General features: G+C 44.4%; 1 protein-coding gene across 2 annotated transcripts in view; it reads left to right on the top strand.

Moving 5' to 3' along the window:
- Positions 1–13,521: 13,521 nt before the first annotated feature.
- The window catches only part of wdr13 (WD repeat domain 13), a 32,178-nt gene continuing 24,435 nt past the window's right edge, over positions 13,522–21,264 (top strand). The window contains exons 1-6 of one of the 2 annotated variants that reach the window (XM_084333152.1): positions 13,522–13,562; positions 14,323–14,506; positions 14,659–14,890; positions 17,386–17,495; positions 20,102–20,232; positions 20,559–20,866. In XM_084333152.1, the coding sequence (XP_084189278.1) occupies positions 14,466–14,506; positions 14,659–14,890; positions 17,386–17,495; positions 20,102–20,232; positions 20,559–20,866 (822 nt within the window). In that variant the 5' untranslated portion in view covers positions 13,522–13,562; positions 14,323–14,465. The remainder of the gene's footprint in view (positions 13,563–14,322; positions 14,507–14,658; positions 14,891–17,385; positions 17,496–20,101; positions 20,233–20,558; positions 20,867–21,264) is intronic. The other variant, XM_084333153.1, reaches the window with a different exon arrangement.

Raw genomic sequence — 21,264 nt, 5'->3', positions numbered from 1 at the left:
AGAACGCCTGTCGTTCAGTGCTGTCGCCTAATTGTCACGTCACGGCCATTGTGTAGTTCCTCGGTGAACGAAAACATAAACGTTATTTGGCTACCTTTACGGTTAATTGCGAATTTTTTCACGTTGAGCTATAGATTGTGTGTGAATACACACAGAACGGTACACCGTGCCAATGTTCATGCTTTATTTGTTTTAAACGAAACGATTTAGAAATGTGTCCATTGGAAATACATTGCGATTTCAAGAGGGGTGGACCGCGCGGGAAACAGCAATGACGTAACCACTACACCTCCCTATTGAGAGCAATCATTTCCCTGTTTGTGAATTTTAGATTGACAATACAAATTGCAAACTTTTTTTGTATTAGTATTTAAAGGTGCTATGTCGCAGATTTTGAACATTAATATAGCAGCAAACAACTATTTTCTATGTAAAGATATAGGGGCATAATGGCATCACACTCCCTCTGTGTGTGTTGTTATTCCAGCTTCTTCTGTTTCTGATAACATTTAATGCAAGAAACAGTTTCTTATTTTAGGGCGAGAAATAGTTTCTTATGAAATACTTCCATGAAATATTCACGAAATAATGACTTTGCCGAGGGGGTCGGTCGGTGTGGCCCATTTTGTTTTGCTCCGAGATGCTGGCGCTCTAGTGTGCCATCTAGTGGATGAATCTCCCACGTAGCACCTTTTAAGTTCAACGTCAGGTTGGTGTTTGTTTTGTCCTTCAGTCACCCTGGATTTGTATCCTTCTTGCCTTTGTTTAGATTGTCTTATTAGTATTCGAGTACATTTCAAAACATGCATACACTCTTCGTTATTAGGAATAGAGTTTTTGATCAGGGTATTTCATATGAAGCAGACGTGTGTTTAAACACTACTTCCCATTTTAGACTGTGGGTTCAAGACGCCCTTCTACATGCTAAAGAGGTTTCACCCATTGAGTTACATAATGATCATGCCGTTACTATATTGCTGCTTTTAATAATGTGCTTTTATGTAATTGATGATTACTTAAAGGGACCAAAATAATAATAAAGATAAAACACATGTTCCCTCTTATTCTTATACTCTTATTATTAAAAACACTTTGAATGCCGACGACGTGTATTGTCGTCTTATCATGCCCCCCGTTGAGTGCCGACGACGCGATTTGTCGTTTAATTTTTTTATAAGCGATCTGAATTCATATTTCGTCAACCGAGTCTTCCGTTGGTACAGCAGCCCCTCTAGGAGCCCCGATGGGAAAAAACCGCCCCTTATCGTCTATCCCTGTGTAACTGCAGGTCAGTCGATTATACTGGGAGATCCCTGTGGGGGGAGCCTACTGGCTCCATTGTGCTGGCGAGCCGTCTGATGATGAGGGATCTGATCGCGAGTTGGAAAGCAGCGTGGAATATATATTTACAGCAGCCAATAATCAATCAATAAACGCGATCGATATTTGGAATGGCGATCAGGAATTGGAATAATCTTTTTGGAGAACATCTGATCTAAGGTAAGGAGTCTATGTTACCAGTTTTAGGATAATCAGAGCTGTATTCACTGAGATATCAGCATGTGCCGTGTGTGTGTGTGTGATGTTGAGGAAATGGATAATAGATTTTTCAGCCCGCCTCTATAGCGTGCATAAGTACACATATACTATCGATAATCTAGCGTTTATTTGAAAACGATTAATAAATAGGCCGACAAATGACAACGTGTCTAGTGTATTCGAGAATATTCCAATAAATGCCGTTTATGGGGGAATCTTTCCTATTTTCCGGAAATTGTCTAGAGAACGATAGCTTTTCGAAATGCTATAAAAAGGATATGAACCGATTAAAAAACAATCCGTTTCGACAATGTTGACTGCAAACAAGTCATTGATAAGCGACGGGCAGTTTAGACGCATAGCCATAATTTAAAACATTGAAGTGAATGATGGCATTCAAGGGGGTAAAAAGGTAAACAAGGCCGGCACTGATAGTGTTAAAGGAACACGCCAACTTTTGGGGAAATTTGCTTATTTGCCATCTACCCTGGAGTTAGACAAGCAGATACATACCCTTTTCTTCTCTGTGCATGCATTAGGCTTAGGGAACAGCCGCACCGTTAGCCTAGCTTAGCGTCATTCACTAGAAGTAGGTGTGCCAGTGTAGCCTAGTTCCCAACAGTCACGAAATACACTCCAAATACAACTCCAAAACGTTCCTGAGTGTAAACATGTTGTGACCTGTGTATTTACCAAAAAGTTGGCGTGTTCCTTTAACTATCCATCCAGATAGGTTTGATGTGATTTTCCTAGTTTTACTTCAATACAATTAAGCTGAATGGCACTTGGTTTGTGGTGCTCAACACGGCCGAAAAATACATTTGAAAAATGCAAAAGCAATGTCTCTTTCCAGAAATCATGACCCGGTTACTCAAGATAATCCATTGATTGATTGATTGATTGAAAAGTTTATTAACAGATTGCAGAATGGGTACAGTACAGTACAGCTCAATACATACAATTGTTAAGGGGATGCAGACCAGAGAAAGACTTTCGTCTTGTTTACATCAGGGTCCCCCATTTTCAATTCATCATAACATATATGACATACATGACATACAGATAGACAGTACTGCTACATCTATACATTTATGACATATCAGATTTGCAAATACAGTACTGTTTGTGATACAAAAGTGTCCAGAAAAAGAGTGTATATACATTTGGCGTAGAAACTGTACATTGGAGGAGGTTGGGTGGGTGGGGTGGGGTTGGGTGGGTGGGTGAGGGCTGTACATTGGAGGTGGGGGGGGGGGGGGGGGTTGGGTAGGGGACACACACACATTTTACACTGTACATTGGAATACTGACAAAGCCTTACTTGGTAATTTACTGTACAACTAGGTTAGGACATTTGTAGGGGCCAGTTTCGAATTGCAGTCTCACGTAGGTGTTTTTTGAGAGTGTTTTTGAAAGTGGGTAGTGATTCACATTCCTTTACAGCTTTAGGTAGGGCGTTCCACATTGATGTGGCATAATTGCGAAACGTGTTTAGTCCCTTGTTTGAGCCGAATCTGGATTTTACATGATTTGTGGAGCTCCCTCTGGTGTTGTGATCGTGGTATTCACTGACCTTTGGGAAGTATTTTGACATGTACATAGGTACCTTGGTCGCGTAGTGTATCTTGTAGACCAGGCCCATTGCAAGTTGCTGTACTCTGTCGTCTACTCTAAGCCATCCTAGGTTGTCAAAGTGGGCAGGGGTGAGGTGGGTTCTAGGAGTCAGGTCAAGCAGTAGTCTGACTAGCTTGTTTTGAGATGTTTGTAATTTGTTTTTTTAGTGCCTTTGAGGTGCTTTGGTACCATGAGGTGCACGCATAGTCGTAGTACCCTTGAATGAGTGCTCCTGCCAGAGTCTTCAGGGTATTCTTGTTTACCAGAGAGGAGATCCGGTACAAGAATCGCGTTCGTTGGTTGACTTTTTTTATTACATTGGATGCCATTTTGTCACAGGAAAGATTAGCTTCTAGGATGGAACCCAGGTAGGTAATTTCATCTTTCCTTGTGATAATATTGTCACCCACTGTAACCGAGAAGCCGTCGGTCTTGCTGAGTTTGTTATTTGAACCGAAGAGAATGGACTCTGTTTTGCCCATGTGTAATGATAGTTTGTTGTCGGCGAGCCATATGCAGATTTTGCCTAGTTCCGAGCTGAGGGCTTTTTCAACCTGTAACTTGTTCTTGTCAGAGACCAGCAGGGCTGAGTCGTCCGCAAACAGGAACAAGTTGCAGTCACAAGCTGATGACATGTCATTTGCATAAATTAGGAATAGTAGCAGTCCTAGTATGCTTCCTTGTGGAACACCACAGCTCACTGTGAGGGGGGGGGATAGGGTACCGTTTACCTCCACCATCTGTTCCCTCCCCTCCAGGTAGGATTGTATCCAGCTCACTGATAAACTATCAAAACCAATTGCTTTTAGCTTGTCAATCAGAATGGTGTGATTGACAGTGTCGAAGGCCTTTTGTAGGTCCAGCATGACCATGCCGCAGTATTTGCCCGCGTCCACCTCTTGTTTGATGTGGTCGTTCAAGTAGAGAAGGCATGTGGCATGGGCATTGTTGTGAGCAGTTTCATGCAGGAACTATTTTCTACCGAAGTACACCCCCGTAATAATGTATTATATATTGTCTGTGCTGCTGAACTCCCTTCATTCCAAACAAACTGCTGTTGCCACTGGTGACGTGAAACGTATCACTCCCTGTGTGCTGGATGAGTTTCCTGGGAACAGTGTTTAGAACAGCCATGTGTCACATATGTTGTTACTTATAGTCAGGGGTGTAAAGTACTTGAGTAATTGTACTTCGTTACAATACTTAAGTACTGTTTTGGGGGATTTGTACTTTACTCGAGTATTATTAGGTTTATATACTTGTACTTTTACTCAATTACATTTCAGAGAAAAAAAATCACTTTTAAAATGCAGACCTACAAAGTACAAATCTCACAGGTCCAACCATTTTAATTAGTATATTTGTTTCTCTAGCCGAACTAACATTAACCACACTTTTTACCCTGCGGCCGCACAAAAACAGCCAATCAAATCCCCATCAATGGAAAATGAACCCGCCCATACTAGAAAGCGGGGATCTTTCATTAAACACCTGCTATCAGAAGAATAGACAGTCAGAGTGACAAGCTACAGAAGATGGCCACAAACGATAGTACGAGTGATGAAGAGGACGAAACGGAACATTTCATTGCGCCGGAATAATAATTAAAAAAAAAAACGTTTACTCAAGTGTGTTTTTAGCCAGATACTCTGACTTTTACTATACGATTTTGAGACGGTACCCATAGTCCATACTTTCACTTAACACTTTGATTGCCTAAGGCTAAATTCATGATATACCATCCGTTGCCAGCTCTATTTAACATGGATAAGTTCCCCTTCTTTGCAGAGCTATAACTTTTTAAATTCTATTGCCAGATTGCCATTATTAGGGCCCATTCAAGGTCCTATATGTATTGTTCATTGTGTAGCAACGTTAAACTTTTTCATTCACATATTCATAGTAAAATATGGTCTAAAGTATAAGTATGTTTTCATCTCTTTCTGCAGCTTTCTCCAGAACGTGATTTATAGCCCCAAATGCATTATATTGATGATGAAATACAGTTTGGTAGGAATCTGTGAGAGATAAAAAATGTCAATTGGACGTACTTCTAGAAGTTTCTACGTATCATCTGATGATGACCGGATGGGCGGGGGATCGTTTATAATTCCGTGGGCAGCGTTATCATTCATCTAGTGTGGGTGATATGATCATCAGAGCAGTTTATATCGAACACGTTCAAAAATAACGCTGAATCTTACCGTATCTTCCTCGCGCCGTTGGGCGAAGAGCGTGGAACAGACATTTTCCTATTATGGGATATAGAAATATCGGGTCCATTTCCAGCTTGTATAATAGTATATACGTCCAAATCATGTTGTTTATCGAGTTATTCGCAACGGATCGCTATGTATTGTGACGAGCTAGAGTGCCGGAACCTATAGCGCAGGGGTCGGCAATAGGCGGCGGGCCAAAATTGGCCCCCCAGCAATAATTTCTGGCCCGTCAGTTTATTTTGAGAATATGATATTTATTTTATTTTCATCATATTATTTTTATTATATGCATACTTTATGTTTTATCCATGTTGAGAGTGAATAACAGGTATAGGCAGTGAGGTGCAATGTACAGTATATATAGGCTTGCTCAAAGTGAGGTGGACAGCGTGTGGTGCTGAAATGGGAAACATGAGTCCATGAAATAAAAACACCAGTTCAGTAAGTCATTCAAGCTTTATCTTTACTCATGACTGACGGCACCACACATGCATGTGAACAGTAATGCAATTAAAAACAATGCAAAAACAATGCAATTAAACATTAAACAAAAAGAGTGCTTGAAGAAGCTCCTGAAATGACGGCGCTATAGGTATTTGAATTACGAGACATTCGGAAGTCCATTAGCTCCATTTCCAGTGCAGCCTCATCTAACAAGGTTAACTATCATAATCGATCGTCCCACTATATTCCTTTATCCGTAATTGATCAGTCTCCCCAGTTAGTAGCTTGATTAATATATTTAGCGGAAGTGTCAATAATCGATCGCGGGGGATTCCCCAATCTGGATGCGTCAGCCCCAGTCTCCTCCGTAGACCAGACCGTCTCATTTAACAAGACGAGGCTTGTTTGAGATTCAATAAGTATAATAATAAGTAAGGCAACGGATAAGTTTAACGAATTCCATATAAATCGATAGTTTTAACATTCAACATTAAACCGGTCCGTGGCCGTCAGATAGACGGTTGCACGCGCGTAATGTAGGATAGACCGATAGAGAGGCGCTTTATAATACAATAAAAAAAAGACAAAGGTATAATGTTCAGTGCATGTATATGTTGTTTACAGTTTATTATGCCACCTATGCAGCTCGTTTATTTTGACAGAGTTAAACATTTTTCACTATCATTATATTAAATTAGCCATTGTTTTTGGTTCTGGCCCGCCATTCAATGGCTTGGGGGAAAATTGGCCCGCCGCCAAACCGAATTGCCGACCCCTGCTATAGCGAGTGCCCGGAAGTAATATGGGTGAATAGCACATTGTCCAAGTAACATCCTCTTTGGCGATTGCGCCGATCGGCCACCAGATGGCGCTCTTGAGCCGCTAGAGGGTTCTGTGGGGCTTTTTGGTGGGTCTCAGGCCAGCGGATGGGAAATATGAATCCGATCACAGATTTTTGAAATATTGATATCAAAGACGAGTTACGGCGTCTTCGGCAACTTGAGCATGGCGGGGAAGGACGCCTAAAAGCGTCTTCCGGCAATCAAAGTGTTAAGTGTAATTTCTGGGTACTTTTTACACCCCTGCTGGAAAGGAAAGGTGAGAGACAGGCCTGTGGGTTAAACCAAAACTGGCATATTATTTACAGAAAGAACAAGCTGTAGGCCCTCAAAGGGGGATCATTTAACTCAAAGTCAGTTGTGCATTGGCCCTGCAGGTAGAGCGGTCATCTGGTAATCAGAAGGTTCCCGGTCTGATTCTGGCTGTGTGTCGAAGTGTCCTTGAGCAAGTCACTTAACCCCTAACTGCAGGTTGGCACTTTGCATTGGTTGCTTCCGTCATCAGTGTGTGAGTGAATGGATGAATGTGAGTATGAAGTTGTAAAACGCTTTGGATAAAAGCGCGATGTACTGTAAGTGCAGTCATTTACCATTTGTGCTGTGGGCGTGTGCTCAGTCGCTTGGTGCTCTGTGAGTCCAGTCTCCTTCACTGCTGTATAAATAGGTTATTCCAACCACAACTTCACCAACAATGAGACAAACCTGCCTGCTTTCATGCTGTGCCTGCCAATCAGCCCAAGTGGCTTCAACTTGTTTGGCCTCGTTATATTGTGGGAAGGGGTTCCAGCCAGGGAAGCCGCTGTAGCGAGGTAGAGTGGGTGGAGCCAGGGAGAGTGGGTGGAGCCAGGAAGAGTGGGTGGAGCCAGGAAGAGAGTGAACGCCTAAGGCCATGTGATGACCCAGTGCCTCCCTGTGCCTACTCACACAACACACACAGATCAAGGTCAGTATTTTTTTTTTAAACAAGGCCATCTACAGAGATTCATAAGATCTGTGTATCTACAGAGATGTATTAGATCTGTGTATATAAATGGAATATAAAAGGCCATCTATAGAGATCTATAAGATATGTCTGTCTGGCATGTGTGAAATGTACAGTATTATAAAAAGGCCATCTATAAGATCTGACTCATATGTGAATGTACCTGTTAGGGCATTAAAAAACTATTTCTATTTGAGTCTATTATATTTTGCTTTGGTTTATTTTGTATATTCACATTATTACATGTTATCTCCTTTCTACACGTATATTCCTAGTACCAGGGTGACCATATTCACACAGTGGCCATTTTGCTCTTGTGTCATGCTCAGGTTGGGTTCTGAACCTTTGAACCTTTGTAAGCATGACATAAGGGCAAAATGGCCTGCTGTGGGAATATGGTCAATGCTTTGCAGTGTTGCTGACCGCCTTGTCATTTCACAGATCTTATGATAAAATATCGATGCATCGTTTAAATGCAAGTGTGTGCTAGAAATGCAGGTAATATGAAACCCCTTAACTAGGGTTGCACGATACTATACGCCAATACTAGAAAGGTATTGCGATACCCAACCATTTAAAAACGGTCCAATACTCCATTATATTAGTATCGATACTTTTAGAATAATAGCCTGATGCTGTATTTTATTTTCTATGAGTTGAGTGGATGTGTGTGTGTGTGTGTGTGTGTGTGTGTGTGCGTACGTGCGTGCGTACGTGCGTGCGTGCGTGTGTGTGTGTGTGTGTGTGTGTGTGTGTGTGTGTGTGTGTGTGTGTGTGTGTGTGTGTGTGTGTGTGTGTGTGTGTGTGTGTGTGTGTGTGTGTGTGTGTGTGTGTGTGTGTGTGTGTGTGTGTGTGTGTGTGTGTGTGTGTGTGCGTGCGTGCGTGCGTGCGTGCGTGCGTGCGTGCGTGCGTGCGTGAGAGAGAGAGAGAGAGAGCCCACACTTTGTGTAGTGGCCGTGTCAGCAGTGACGACACTTTATAAAAAAATTCCACCTTCTGTCATCTAATATTATATTCCATTACTTTTCCTGATATTTTTGTTTTTTTTGCTGTGGTATGGTTTTAGAACCGGTATCGTGATACTTAAGGCTGGTATATCGGTATCAAAGTCAAAATGTTGGTATCGTGACACAACACTACTCCCAACATACAAGGGGCCAGGTGACTGGTGTGTTAGTAAGCTAAGTGGACCGGTACCTCGGTTGCCCTTTGGAGGTCCGAGGCCCGGTCGTTTGGACACTGTCCCTCGTCTCATTTGTCTCCTGCAGCACCAGGTGGTCTCTGGGTAACAAAGAGGAAACACACTGAAGCAGATTTTGGGTGGGGGGGTTTTACGTCCACCTATTCAAACATCCCCTTTGTATATATAGAATGTTATTATAGTCCCTGTTGGGCATCGCTTTGTACAGGGTGTCTACATGCATCAGCAAGTTACATTAAGACTTATTAACCCTTTCACTACCACGCTACCAACGGGTTAGCCCTTTCATCATTGAAAATGGGGGACCCTGGTGTAAACAAGACGAAAGTCTTTCTCTGGTCTGCATCCCCTTAACAATTGTGTGTATTGAGCCGTACTGTATTGTACCCATTCTGCAATCTGTTAATAAAGTTTTCAATCAATCACTACCACACTACAGAAGGTTAACCCTTTCATCGTCTGTAGTGTGGTAGTGAAAGGTTAACCTTCTGTAGTTTGGTAGTGAAAAGGTTAAGGCCTTTTAATGCAACCCTTCATTAAATTTAAGGCCAATTAGAAGGAAATAGTTCCTACATGAAACTGTTCACAATAAGGTCTGTGGATTATCTTGAGTATAACCGAGTCATGATTTCTGGAAAGAGACTTTTCTGTTGTGTTGAGCACCACACGCTGAGTGCCATTCAGCTGAATTGCATGTGACAGCACAGTGATCTCTCTGGCAGATCATCTCAGAAAACTAGCAAATCACACCTAAACTATCTGGATCCATAGATAGCATGCCAGGTAAGAGGGAATTATATGTTTTGTTTTTTATTTTGGGTGAACTTCCCCTTTAATGATGAACATTGACTGCAACAAAAAGTAAGATTATTATTTTTTTTTTTTGTTACATCTGGAGTGTATCATACATTTACTAATCCAGAAATGAGCAGGAGTCATCTTTCCTGCCAAATCCACAAGAGCTCAGTCTTAACACAAAGTTCCATCACTATTTAAATGATTGACCCTTTTTATAAAAAAAATCTTTTCTTGTCAAATGTGAAACTAATCAAGCCTGCTGTGATGTTTTTATATTTTCTTTTTTTCCTTTTTACATGAAATCTGAAATGCAGTGTTTGTTAAATTTCAAGTGTAAAAATACAAAGCAAAAGTATAGATTCCTCAATAATAATACAAGCCGCTAAACGCAAGATATCAGATGTGAACATAAACCGAACACAGACTGGACTGCTGTAAGAAATAGTCATTTATTTGATGATGTATTTACAAGAACTGGGGGGGGGGGGGGGGGGGGGTCCGATAAGGGTGAATTCAGTTTTTAGCTCGGAGCGATGGTCCGGTTTGACCTCGACCCCCGTTCGCAAGCACCCAATGAGCCCCGAGCAGACACTGCGGGGGTGGTGGGGGGAGGGGAGGGGAGGGTGGGGTGGGGTAGCAGAGGGTGGCACCGAGGACAGACCCGTGACACGTTTGAGAATCAGGATCTGCTCTTCTGTGAGAAGGTGAGCAGGTGAATGGCGATGTCAGGCCAGACGGCATGCCCCAATCTGCGGGCCCGGGATAAAGGGTTGCGAGGGGGGGACGGTAAGCTGCTCAGCCCTGCCTCCCTCTGCTTCCCCCGTGCTTACGACGGCAGGACCCCAACAGCGTCTCCAACGCCAACTTCACGAACGCCTGGAAGTTACTGCTTCTCTCCCTTCTGCTGTCCTGCGAGGGGACGAAACACACACAGATACCTTTAATGGGGACCCACAGCAAGCCGGGACCATCCTACTCCCCATGTTGTCATGGTCTAGGGGGCATTTTAAGTGGGGGGGGGGGGGCTAGAACTCCTCCCCCAGGGAATTTTAAGCATCAAACACTTAATTTCCTGCATTCCGGTGTACTTTTATGCACCAAGTTGTGCCTTTTCTGAATCAATTTGGTGGTGGAAATGTCTTTGTAAAGGAAAAGACAGGTACCCGCTGACACAAATATCATGTAATATAAGGCTCTGAAATTGTTGGTTATAATTATAGTTATATGTAAGAAGGATATATGAATGTTTTTTTACCCTTCTTTTTTTTGCTTCTTTTAGGGAGGGGGTTGTCTTTCATATTAGCTATATTGTTTGAGGGGGACAAATTTACCTCTTCTCAATATTGAGGGGGACAAGGCCCCCGCAACACCCCCTAAAACTACGCCTATGGTCATGGTTTTACTGGTTCTAGGTACACAGGGTACACTTGTTTGTTTAAGCTAGGCTTTACATGAAAACGTCACGTGTGGTCTACAGACCGCACAATGTGTCGTCTATACGGGCCCCACAATGCAATGCCTCTGGTCATTGCTCTCACTAATGGTCAGGAATTGTTAGTTTGCCTAAATTCCTTACCTCCTTGCTTTTTGTTATCATCTCCTTTCTGATCATCTTTCTTCGGCTGCTCCTTAGGACTCTGAGGTTGCTGTGAAAATAAAATTAATATGTTAAAAAAAAAATATATATATATAATACTACAACATAAAAGTAGACTTGAAAGATTTGATGGGAGAAACCAGAGTGAGGTGTGTGATGGAATATATAGGAGCCATGTTCATACCTTGGTAGCTGACTTCTTGTCCGATTTGTTACCTGAAAATGGTGGGGAAATTAAAACGTTATTATTATTATTATTTTTTTAATTGTGTTTCAAATGAGGTGTGTTTACAAATTATTTTCATGTCAGTTCAAGCTCCATATGCTTTTGGAATTCAATTAAGGATGCTCTAAAATATATATATATATATATTTTAACTCAACATCCCCACGTGCCAACCTTTCATACCATACCAACTTTAAAAAAAGAATCTTTTAGAAATGTTTTTAATGTTCTATCCGTGTACCTTTTGTTCCTGGCATCTTGGCTGCTTCTTTAGTCCGTGCTGTTTTTAGAAAATGGGAGTGCTTATGTGGTGTTCAACTCGCTCATTTATGGACCTCGGTCGTCAATGGTGCACGTCACCGGGGCCCCTTCGGGAAAGAGCGCCTCGAACAAGCAAAGAGCCCCGTCAGCTGCGCGACATGGCCACCGGCCGTCCTGCGGGTCTTTGCTGAGCCACGCGAAACCTCAAACCTCTGACCTCCTAATCCACGCACCATTGTAACCGGGTGCACGTGCCGTGCCCATTGTCGGTGACAAGAAAGCACTTTCATCAAAGGTTATAGTATAGACATACCGCTATCTGCGCCATCTGTAGGTGCAGATCATGATGGTGCAGCCTATTTTATTGAAACCTAATACGCGGCCTACTACTAATTGAATTGTAGGCCGTAAGCATTTGTGCGTGCGTGCGTGTGAACGTGAAGTTTGGTGGAAAACCTTATGAGAAAAAAGTAAGATCAGATATTCCTTTATTGATCCCCTTGGGGGAATTCAGGCATCATAGCAGCATGGGGGAGGGGAGGTACAATATGGGCAGGGTATAGTAGAAAGACATAATATAGGTAATACAATTATAGTACAGTAGAAAATAAAAAAATATGCAGTGTAAACAATATCTTCTTGCATGTCTCACTCTGGATAAGATGGTACGTGCATTTCCCATAATGTTGGCGTTATTTAACTGAAATAAAAATAGATACTATAGAGTAGACTTTGGGGGGAAAACTAAAACAAACTAAATATATTGTGTCCTTTGCTACTAAATAATCTTCCTTGCCTATATTACTACCTACTATATTATGTCTTTACTACTATGCACTCAACACTGTAGCACTCAAGTTTCAACACTGTTGATGGACATTGTTACTCAGCCAGCTGAAAGAGTTGTACCCTTCCTGCTGACCTGTTGAACTTGTAAGTCGCTTTGGATAAAAGCGTCAGCTAAATGACTAAATGTAAATATAATTAACTCTGAGTATACGCATATGAGCAAGTAGGCAGTGTAATCAAGGTGCAGATGAGGGTCTGTATGCCCTATCAGTTATATTATGCATTACAATAAATATAGTTACAATAGACACTAGAATCTAAATATATACTATGAGTAAGTAAGTATACAGTATAGTACACAGGTGCAGTATTACACAAGGTATGGCGTGATATACGTCATATGTTATGCATTGTAGTCCAGATTCAGTCCTACGTTGTAATTTCCTGTCCTTAAACGTGGATACCCCCTCCTAATGTACAGTCCCCTCCCCATCATATGTATATACTCTGTCAGGATCTATGGGTAACAGTACTGTATATTTGAATACCGTATATGTCACAAATGTATCAGTACTAAATACCTGTAAGTCCTTATGCCATAAATGTCATGTATGTTGAGTATGTCATAAATGTCAATATGAATTGAAAATGGGGGACCCTGATGTAAACAAGACAAACATCTTTCTCTGGTCTGCATCCCCTTAACAATTGTGTGTATTGAGCCGTACTGTATTGTACCCATTCTGCAATCTGTTAATAAAGTTTGCATTCATTCATTCATTCATTCATTCATTCATTCATTCATTCATTCATTCATTCATTCATTCATACCTTCTAATTGATTTCATCGTAGTCTATTTCTTGGATTACAACCCTACAAAACATTGTTGTTGCAATAATGTCAATGATGACAGAGTTGATTGAAAATTTATTTAGATTTTGGGATCCTGTGATTCAGAATGATTGGCACAGCAGCAGCCCCCGGGAGGGGGGCGGGTTCTATTGTGTCACGTGACGTGTCAAAACCCCAGCGATGGAGACAAGCTAGGGAAGGTGAGCCCGTTCAGGGTTGTGTTTCTTGGTATTTCTGCATGATATATTGTCGCGATGATTTTCATAAAATGCAAATACGTGATATCAAATGACGAAGTAGCTATGTACTTCGTCAAAAATATAAATTAAAATAACGTTAGTCGTTTATCTAAGAACATTGCGGATGTTGGTGTGGCTAACTAGCTAGCTAACGTTGAGCTGTCATGTATCTGTCTGGCCTCTTCCCATCCTCGCCTCCCTGCTTGTCTTGACGCTGCTATATCCATAACATAAGATAAACAATATCTTATTCACAATACAGCTTGACTTGAAGTAACCCTTTCCGTCAACGTTACAGCTGCTAACTTCAACCAGCTAGCCTAACGTGACGTCACTGTTCTCACAAGCTGCTACTTGCATATTCCGAACCTCTCCTTACTGTATTAATAACTTGTGATGTCTAAAGCGTTATTAATAATGGACAAGTACTATTGACTCGTCCTTTGATGTGTTATTACTAAGGCGGTACTGTGTGATGATTGCCAGCCTAAAATATTAAGTAACACAAATATTAAGTAACAAAGTATGATGAATTGAAAATGGGGGACCCTGATGTAAACAAGAGGAAAGTCTTTCTCTGGTCTGCATCCCCTTAAACAATTGTGTGTATTGAGCCGTACTGTATTGTACCCATTCTGCAATCTGTTAATACAATTTTCAATCAAACCGACCCATTTTATTCTCATTACCCTGCCTGTGCCTCTCCTCTCCCTCTCTCCAGTGCTGCTATGACACGCCACCCGAATTTCCCCAAGGGGATTAATAAAGATCCATCTCATCTTATCTTCTTGTTGTGTTGCTAACATTGCCAGGAATGTGACCACGGGCAGTGGCTTCCTCTCTCTACTTTAGAGCGCTTGTGGAATGGCCGCAGTTTGGCAGCAGGTGTTGGCAGTGGACGCAAGGTAAGACCAGACGGTCATCAGGCTCAATCGTTTTAGAGACTGATGGAGAAATTATTCAGATGTGCAACTGGGGTAACGTTGAGTGGTGACTGACTCGTCGTTGTCTGTGTGTCTGTCTCTCCTCCTCCCCCCCCCCCCCCCCCCCCCCACAGGTACAATGCTTACCGCACGCCCACCTTCCCACAGTTCCGCACGCAATACATCCGCCGGCGCAGCCAGCTGCTCAGAGAGAACGCCAAGTGTGGCTTTGAACCGGGGCTGCGCAGGCAGTACCTGAGGCTGCGCAGTCAGCTGCTGGCCCTGCGCTACGGGCCCCTGTCGGAGCAGAGCAGCTTCAGGGCCAGTAGTGTGCGCAGCTCCCGCACCACACTGGACCGCATGGAGGTCAGACACCCAGGGGGAGGGGGGGGGGGGGACAGTGACGTCAGTACTGAGGGAGAGGACAGTGACGTCAGTACTGAGGGAGAGGACAGTGATGTCAGTACTGAGGGAGAGGACAGTGATGTCAGTACTGAGGGGAAGGACAGTGATGTCAGTACTGAGGGAGAGGACAGTGATGTCAGTACTGAGGGGAAGGACAGTGATGTCAGTACTGAGGGAGAGGACAGTAATAATGGATTGGATTTATATAGCGCTCTTCTCTGACTGACTGTTGCTCTGACTCAGAGCGCTTCACAGAGTCCATTATTCGTTCATACACAGTCATACCGGTGGTGGTAAGCTACAATTGCAGCCAGAGCTGCCCTGAGGCAGACTCACGGAAGCGTGGCGAATAATCAACGCCTACGGCCCCTCCGACCACCACCAACATTCATTCACATGCATACACATTCATACGAGGCAAGTAGGTTAAGTGTCTTGCCCAAGGACACAACGGCAAGACGTCAAGACGGCAAGACGTGATGTCAGTACTGAGGGGAAGGACAGTGATGTCAGTACTGAGGGAGAGGACAGTGATGTCAGTACTGAGGGGAAGGACAGTGATGTCAGTACTGAGGGAGAGGACAGTGATGTCAGTACTGAGGGGAAGGACAGTGATGTCAGTACTGAGGGAGAGGACAGTGATGTCAGTACTGAGGGAGAGGACAGGGGGAATGATGTCAGTAATAAGGGGAAGGACAGTGATGTCAGTACTGAGGGAGAGGATGGGAAATTATGTCAGTACTGAGGGAGAGGACAGTGATGTCAGTACTGAGGGGAAGGACAGTGATGTCAGTACTGAGGGAGAGGACGGGGAATGATGTCAGTACTGAGGGGAAGGACAGTGATGTCAGTACTGAGGGAGAGGACAGGGGGAATGATGTCAGTACTGAGGAAGAGGACAGTGATGTCAGTACTGAGGGAGAGGACAGTGATGTCAGTACTGAGGGAGAGGACAGTGATGTCAGTACTGAGGGAGAGGACAGTGATGTCAGTACTGAGGGAGAGGACAGTGATGTCAGTACTGAGGGGAAGGACAGGGGGAATGATGTCAGTACTGAGGGAGAGGACAGTGATGTCAGTACTGAGGGGAAGCACAGTGATGTCAGTACTGAGGGAGAGGACAGTGATGTCAGTACTGAGGGAGAGGACAGGGGGAATGATGTCAGTACTGAGGAAGAGGACAGTGATGTCAGTACTGAGGGAGAGGACAGGGGGAATGATGTCAGTACTGAGTTTGAAATGCCGGAAAGGGAAGATACAGTGAAGTTAAACGCTGAGTTAGAAATTGACGATTGGCAATTAATGTCTAGAAGCTTGATTGACATTTAGGAGTTGTTGAGGAAAGAGACGGGGGGGGGGGGGGGGGGTAAGCTGGAGCCATGTGGCCGTACCCAGGCAGACTAAACTGAGCAGCTCGGTTGTGAGGGCTGGTATTGCTCCTCATTCCATATAAAAGGAAGCGTGGGATAGACTTGTTTAAATACAAAATGCATGCTAGCAAAGTTGTCAAAGTGTGTCTTGGACCGTGATCTGCGTGTCCTTGTGTACACTGTAAATGAATTTTTTTATAAATCACGGGAAATTCACTATTACAGATTACTTTTGTTTTTCTACTTTAAGCGCAAATGCCATAAGAATACAGTAAATTACCTTTTATCAAAAATATTAACCATTAAATAAAGGTTGTAATCTGTAAACATTTAGAGTTTTTTTTTACAGTGTAGCAACTGTGGCTTTCATTGTGCTCCCTTGGTGCTCACTCCGTGAGGTTCCTTCTCCCTTTTCTCTCCCTCTCCGCTCCTCTCTCCTCTCCCTCTCCGCTCCTCTCTCCTCTCCCTCTCCGCTCCTCTTTTCTCTCCCTCTCCGCTCCTCTCTCCTCTCCCTCTCCGCTCCTCTCTCCTCTCCCTCTCCCTCTCCGCTCCTCTCTCTCCCTCTTTGCTCCTCTCTCCTCTCCCTCTCCGCTCCTCTCTCCTCTCCCTCTCCGCTCCTCTCTCCTCTCCCTCTCCGCTCCTCTTTTCTCTCCCTCTCCGCTCCTCTCCCTCTCCGCTCCTCTCTCCTCTCCCTCTCCGCTCCTCTCTCCTCTCCGCTCCTCTCTCTCCCTCTTTGCTCTTCTCTCCTCTCCCTCTCCGCTCCTCTCTCCTCTCCCTCTCCCTCTCCTCTCTCCGCTCCCTCTCCGCTCCTCTTTTCTCTCCCTCTCCGCTCCTCTCCTCTCCCTCTCCGCTCCTCTCTCCTCTCCCTCTCCGCTCCTCTTTTCTCTCCCCCTCCGCTCCTCTCCCTCTCCCTCTCCTCTCCTCTCTCCGCTCCCTCTCCGCTCCTCTTTTCTCTCCCTCTCCGCTCCTCTCCTCTCCCTCTCCGCTCCTCTCTCCTCTCCCTCTCCGCTCCTCTTTTCTCTCCCCCTCCGCTCCTCTCCCTCTCCGCTCCTCTCCTCTCTCCGCTCCTCTCTCTCCTCTCTGCAGGATTTCGAGGAGGACCCCCGTGCCCAGGGGGCTCGCGGCCACCGTCGGTCCGTCAGCAGAGGCTCCTACCAGCTACAGGCCCAGATGAACAGGGCGGTGTACGATGAGAGGTGATGTAGACTAACCATGTGTTTACGTAGTACGCTGCAGTGACCACTCCTCTGTTTTCCAAAGAGCCAGACGAGCACGTTGGTGTACTTGGGTCTCCGGGGGGGGGGGGTATTCATTTTTTTTTTTTTTTTTGATATTTTTCCCCCTCCATTTTCCTCCGATTTTCTCCCATCCCAATGTTAGTCGTTATGTCAATTCCCAATCCTCTTCCTGGTCGCTGCGCACTTACCCCCCACAGTCGGTCTGGGAGAGTGGAGGCTATCACGTGCTTCCTCCTCCGACACACGTCCAGCCAATCAACCGCTTCTTTTCACCTGGCAGCGCGGATTCTCATTGAGAGGGCGTAGCGTGTGGAAGGATCACACTATCCCACTCAAGTCCTATCCGCGCTTAGCAGGCGCCCCGACCGAACTGTAGGAGTCGCTGTTTACAACGACCCGGACCCACCCCGCCAGCTTCTCCCACCCTCTAATACTGCCAATTGTATTAGTGTGAACGGCCAGCCAAGCTGGTGACAACCCCGGAGCTGTGAGCTGGATTCGAACAGGCGAATCTAGCCGCTCCGGGGTTTGGTGACGAACGCAATCTCCGTTACGCCACCTGACCGCCCCGGGGATATTCATTCTATAGCCTACTACACTTTGATTGATGACTTTTAGGACCAGTAGTATTTGAGAAAGGTGTGGGGAAAGTACCTCCTCCGCCTGTGTACGGATGATAACGGCTCCCACACTGTGAGCGGACCGCACTCTGCGCGGCATGTCCGCAGTCGTTTGAGGTTTCATAGTAGAGCGTACCACCGTGTACCAATTTCCTACATTTATCGTGCCAGTTTACTACTTTTCCCATAATCCTTGTGCGCTGTTTACACTCTGTCACGGCATCGTCCACCGATGTCAAAATAAAGAGTATAGGTTATCTCAGTTTCCAAGATTTCGAAATAAAACTGGCAGTTTTTAGAAAAGCCATTCTCAGCGGAGATCCTTGACTTGCCTCCAACATCCTTTCACCTTATCTTTGAACAATGGCCTCCTGTTAGATTGGTTTGTCCTTTGAACAGTTACATTCTAGTAGACTGGATTTAACTCGTCCCAGTTTTATCATAATTCAAATCAAATTTCTCATATTGAATTAGCCGCCATAGGCCATGAAGGGCGCCAGTTCGATCATCCCAGATCACCCGGAAAAATGTGGGCAGGGAAGTGAGCGAATAACTCTCTCCCGTCCCTCAATATCAACCGCTGAAGTGCCCTTGAGCAAGGCACTTAACCCCCAACTGCTCCAGTAGAGTTGCTCCGTGGCCAACAGTGTCAGACTGTGGTTGTACTGGGCAGCTCCTAGTGGTCAATGGTGTCAGACTGTGGTTGTACTGGGCAGCTCCTAGTGGTCAACGGTGTCAGACTGTGGTTGTACTGGGCAGCTCCTAGTGGTCAACAGTGTCAGACTGTGGTTGTACTGGGCAGCTCCTAGTGGTCAACAGTGTCAGACTGTGGTTGTACCGGGCAGCTCCTAGTGGTCAACAGTGTCAGACTGTGGTTGTACTGGGCAGCTCCTAGTGGTCAACAGTGTCAGACTGTGGTTGTACTGGGCAGCTCCTAGTGGTCAACAGTGTCAGACTGTGGTTGTACTGGGCAGCTCCTAGTGGTCAACAGTGTCAGACTGTGGTTGTACTGGGCAGCTCCTAGTGGTCAACAGTGTCAGACTGTGGTTGTACCGGGCAGCTCCTAGTGGTCAACAGTGTCAGACTGTGGTTGTACCGGGCAACTCCTAGTGGTCAACAGTGTCAGACTGTGGTTGTACTGGGCAGCTCCCAGGTGTGAATGGAACTGTGTGATTGTGAAGCAGGGCGTTGCTGAAAACCCTGGGTAAATAAAGGTTAAAAGAAATCTATAAGATAAGATATTCCTTTATTGACCCCCTTGGGGAAATGCAGGCATCATAGCAGCATAGGGGAGGGTGTACAGGTACATGGTAATAGGTAATAGTAGAAGACATAATACAGGTAATAAAATTATAGTACAGTAGAAAAGTAAAAATAGACAGTGTAAACAATATAATTAACTCTTTGAGTATACGCATATGAGCAAGTAGGCAGTGTAATCAAGGTGCAGATGAGGGTCTGTATGCCCCATCAGTTATACTATGCATTACAATAAATTAATTTATGATTCTTTTTTATTTCTGTCTTCTTTTACAAAGCAATGTACAGTAGTAGAATGTATAAAAGAATGAAAATGACCGAAAAGGTGTAGGCTGAAGCCGAGGCTTATAATTGGCTACCCTTTTTACATGACATTATATTAAAAAAAAACACACACACACACAATTCAGTACATAATTTAGCAAAAACAAAACGTTACAAAAGTTTCATAGTTTTATATACAAAACGTATACACATTTATTTATTAGTTTTTGATATATGGTATATATTTTTTTGTCACGGTTTTAATACAGTTATTTAATGTTATAATATAATTAGGATAAATAAAATATAATTAGGATAACTATTGGTTAAATATGATTACAATACACTAGAATCTAAATATATACATATCATTTCATAATGATGATTTGCTCACATGGTTGTTTTTATCTCCACACACAGGCCCCCCGGCAGCTTGGTGCCCACCTCCGTGGCCGAGGCCAGCCGTGCCATGGCTGGAGACACCACTCTGAGTGAAAACTATGCGTTTGCCGGCATGCACCACATATTTGACCAACACGTGGATTCCGCTGGTATGTATATGTTTTCTCTAAGAGAACGAACATTTGTCAGGGTTCGCACAAGGTCCTTGAAGTGCTTAAAGTGCTTGATAAAAAGAAAGAAAAAAGTTAAAAAAAAAAAAAAAATTAAGTAAAAGTAATTAAGTCATAAATATTGGATCCGATCCCCCCCCCCCCCCCCAAAGCAGCATTTAAAAGTGAATTGTATCCTTTTAAATGCCCTTTTAAAATGAAAATAGTGCTTGGAAAAGTCCTTGAAAGTCCTTGAATGTCGTTTTGAAATGTCTGCGGGAACCCTGACTTGTTAATCGTGTCCCTTTTCTCTCCGTCTTCTCTAGTTCCAAGGCTGCAGTTCGCCAACGACGACAAGCACCTTCTCGCCTGCTGCTCATTGGACGGCACCTTGTCCATCATGACCTTGTCCCCGCCCCCGCCCAGCGTGAAGGTGATCCTGAAGGGCCACGGCGGCCCCGTCACGGACTTCGCCTGGTCCCTCAGCAACGACGTCATCGTGTCGACCTCGCTGGACGGCACGCTGCGCATCTGGAACACGGAGGACGGGCGCTGCATCCGCGAGGTCCGGGACCCGGAGGCCAGCGAGCTGCTCTGCTGCACCTTCCAGCCCATGAACAACAACCTGACCGTGGTGAGTCACTCCCTCTGGACCAGGCTGCGTGAATACTTTCCCTAAGGGGGTTGCACTTCCGTGTTCGGTTTGCACGGCCTGATTGGCCACTGACGTTTCTCTCAGCGCCTAGCTTTCTCTCAGTTACTCCTAACAATCGCGCCTAGCTTTCAGTTCCACAGCCCAAGTCCTTCAGTTCCACAGCCCAAGTCCTTCAGTTCCACAGCCCAAGTCCTTCAGTTCCACAGCCCAAGTCCTTCAGTTCCACAGCCCAAGTCCTTCAGTTCCACAGCCCAAATCCGACATCACATCAATATAAATAACGTATTGTTTTCATCTCTCTATATCAGGGGTTCCCAAACTTTTTCAGCTCGAGACCCAAAAGAGAAATTTGGTGTTTCCCCGCTACCCAAACTTAC

This window comes from Notolepis coatsorum (assembly GCF_963971535.1).
Source record: "Notolepis coatsorum genome assembly, chromosome: 17".
Classification (NCBI taxonomy): domain Eukaryota; kingdom Metazoa; phylum Chordata; class Actinopteri; order Aulopiformes; family Paralepididae; genus Notolepis; species Notolepis coatsorum.
This window is presented reverse-complemented; position numbering and strand designations above follow the sequence as displayed.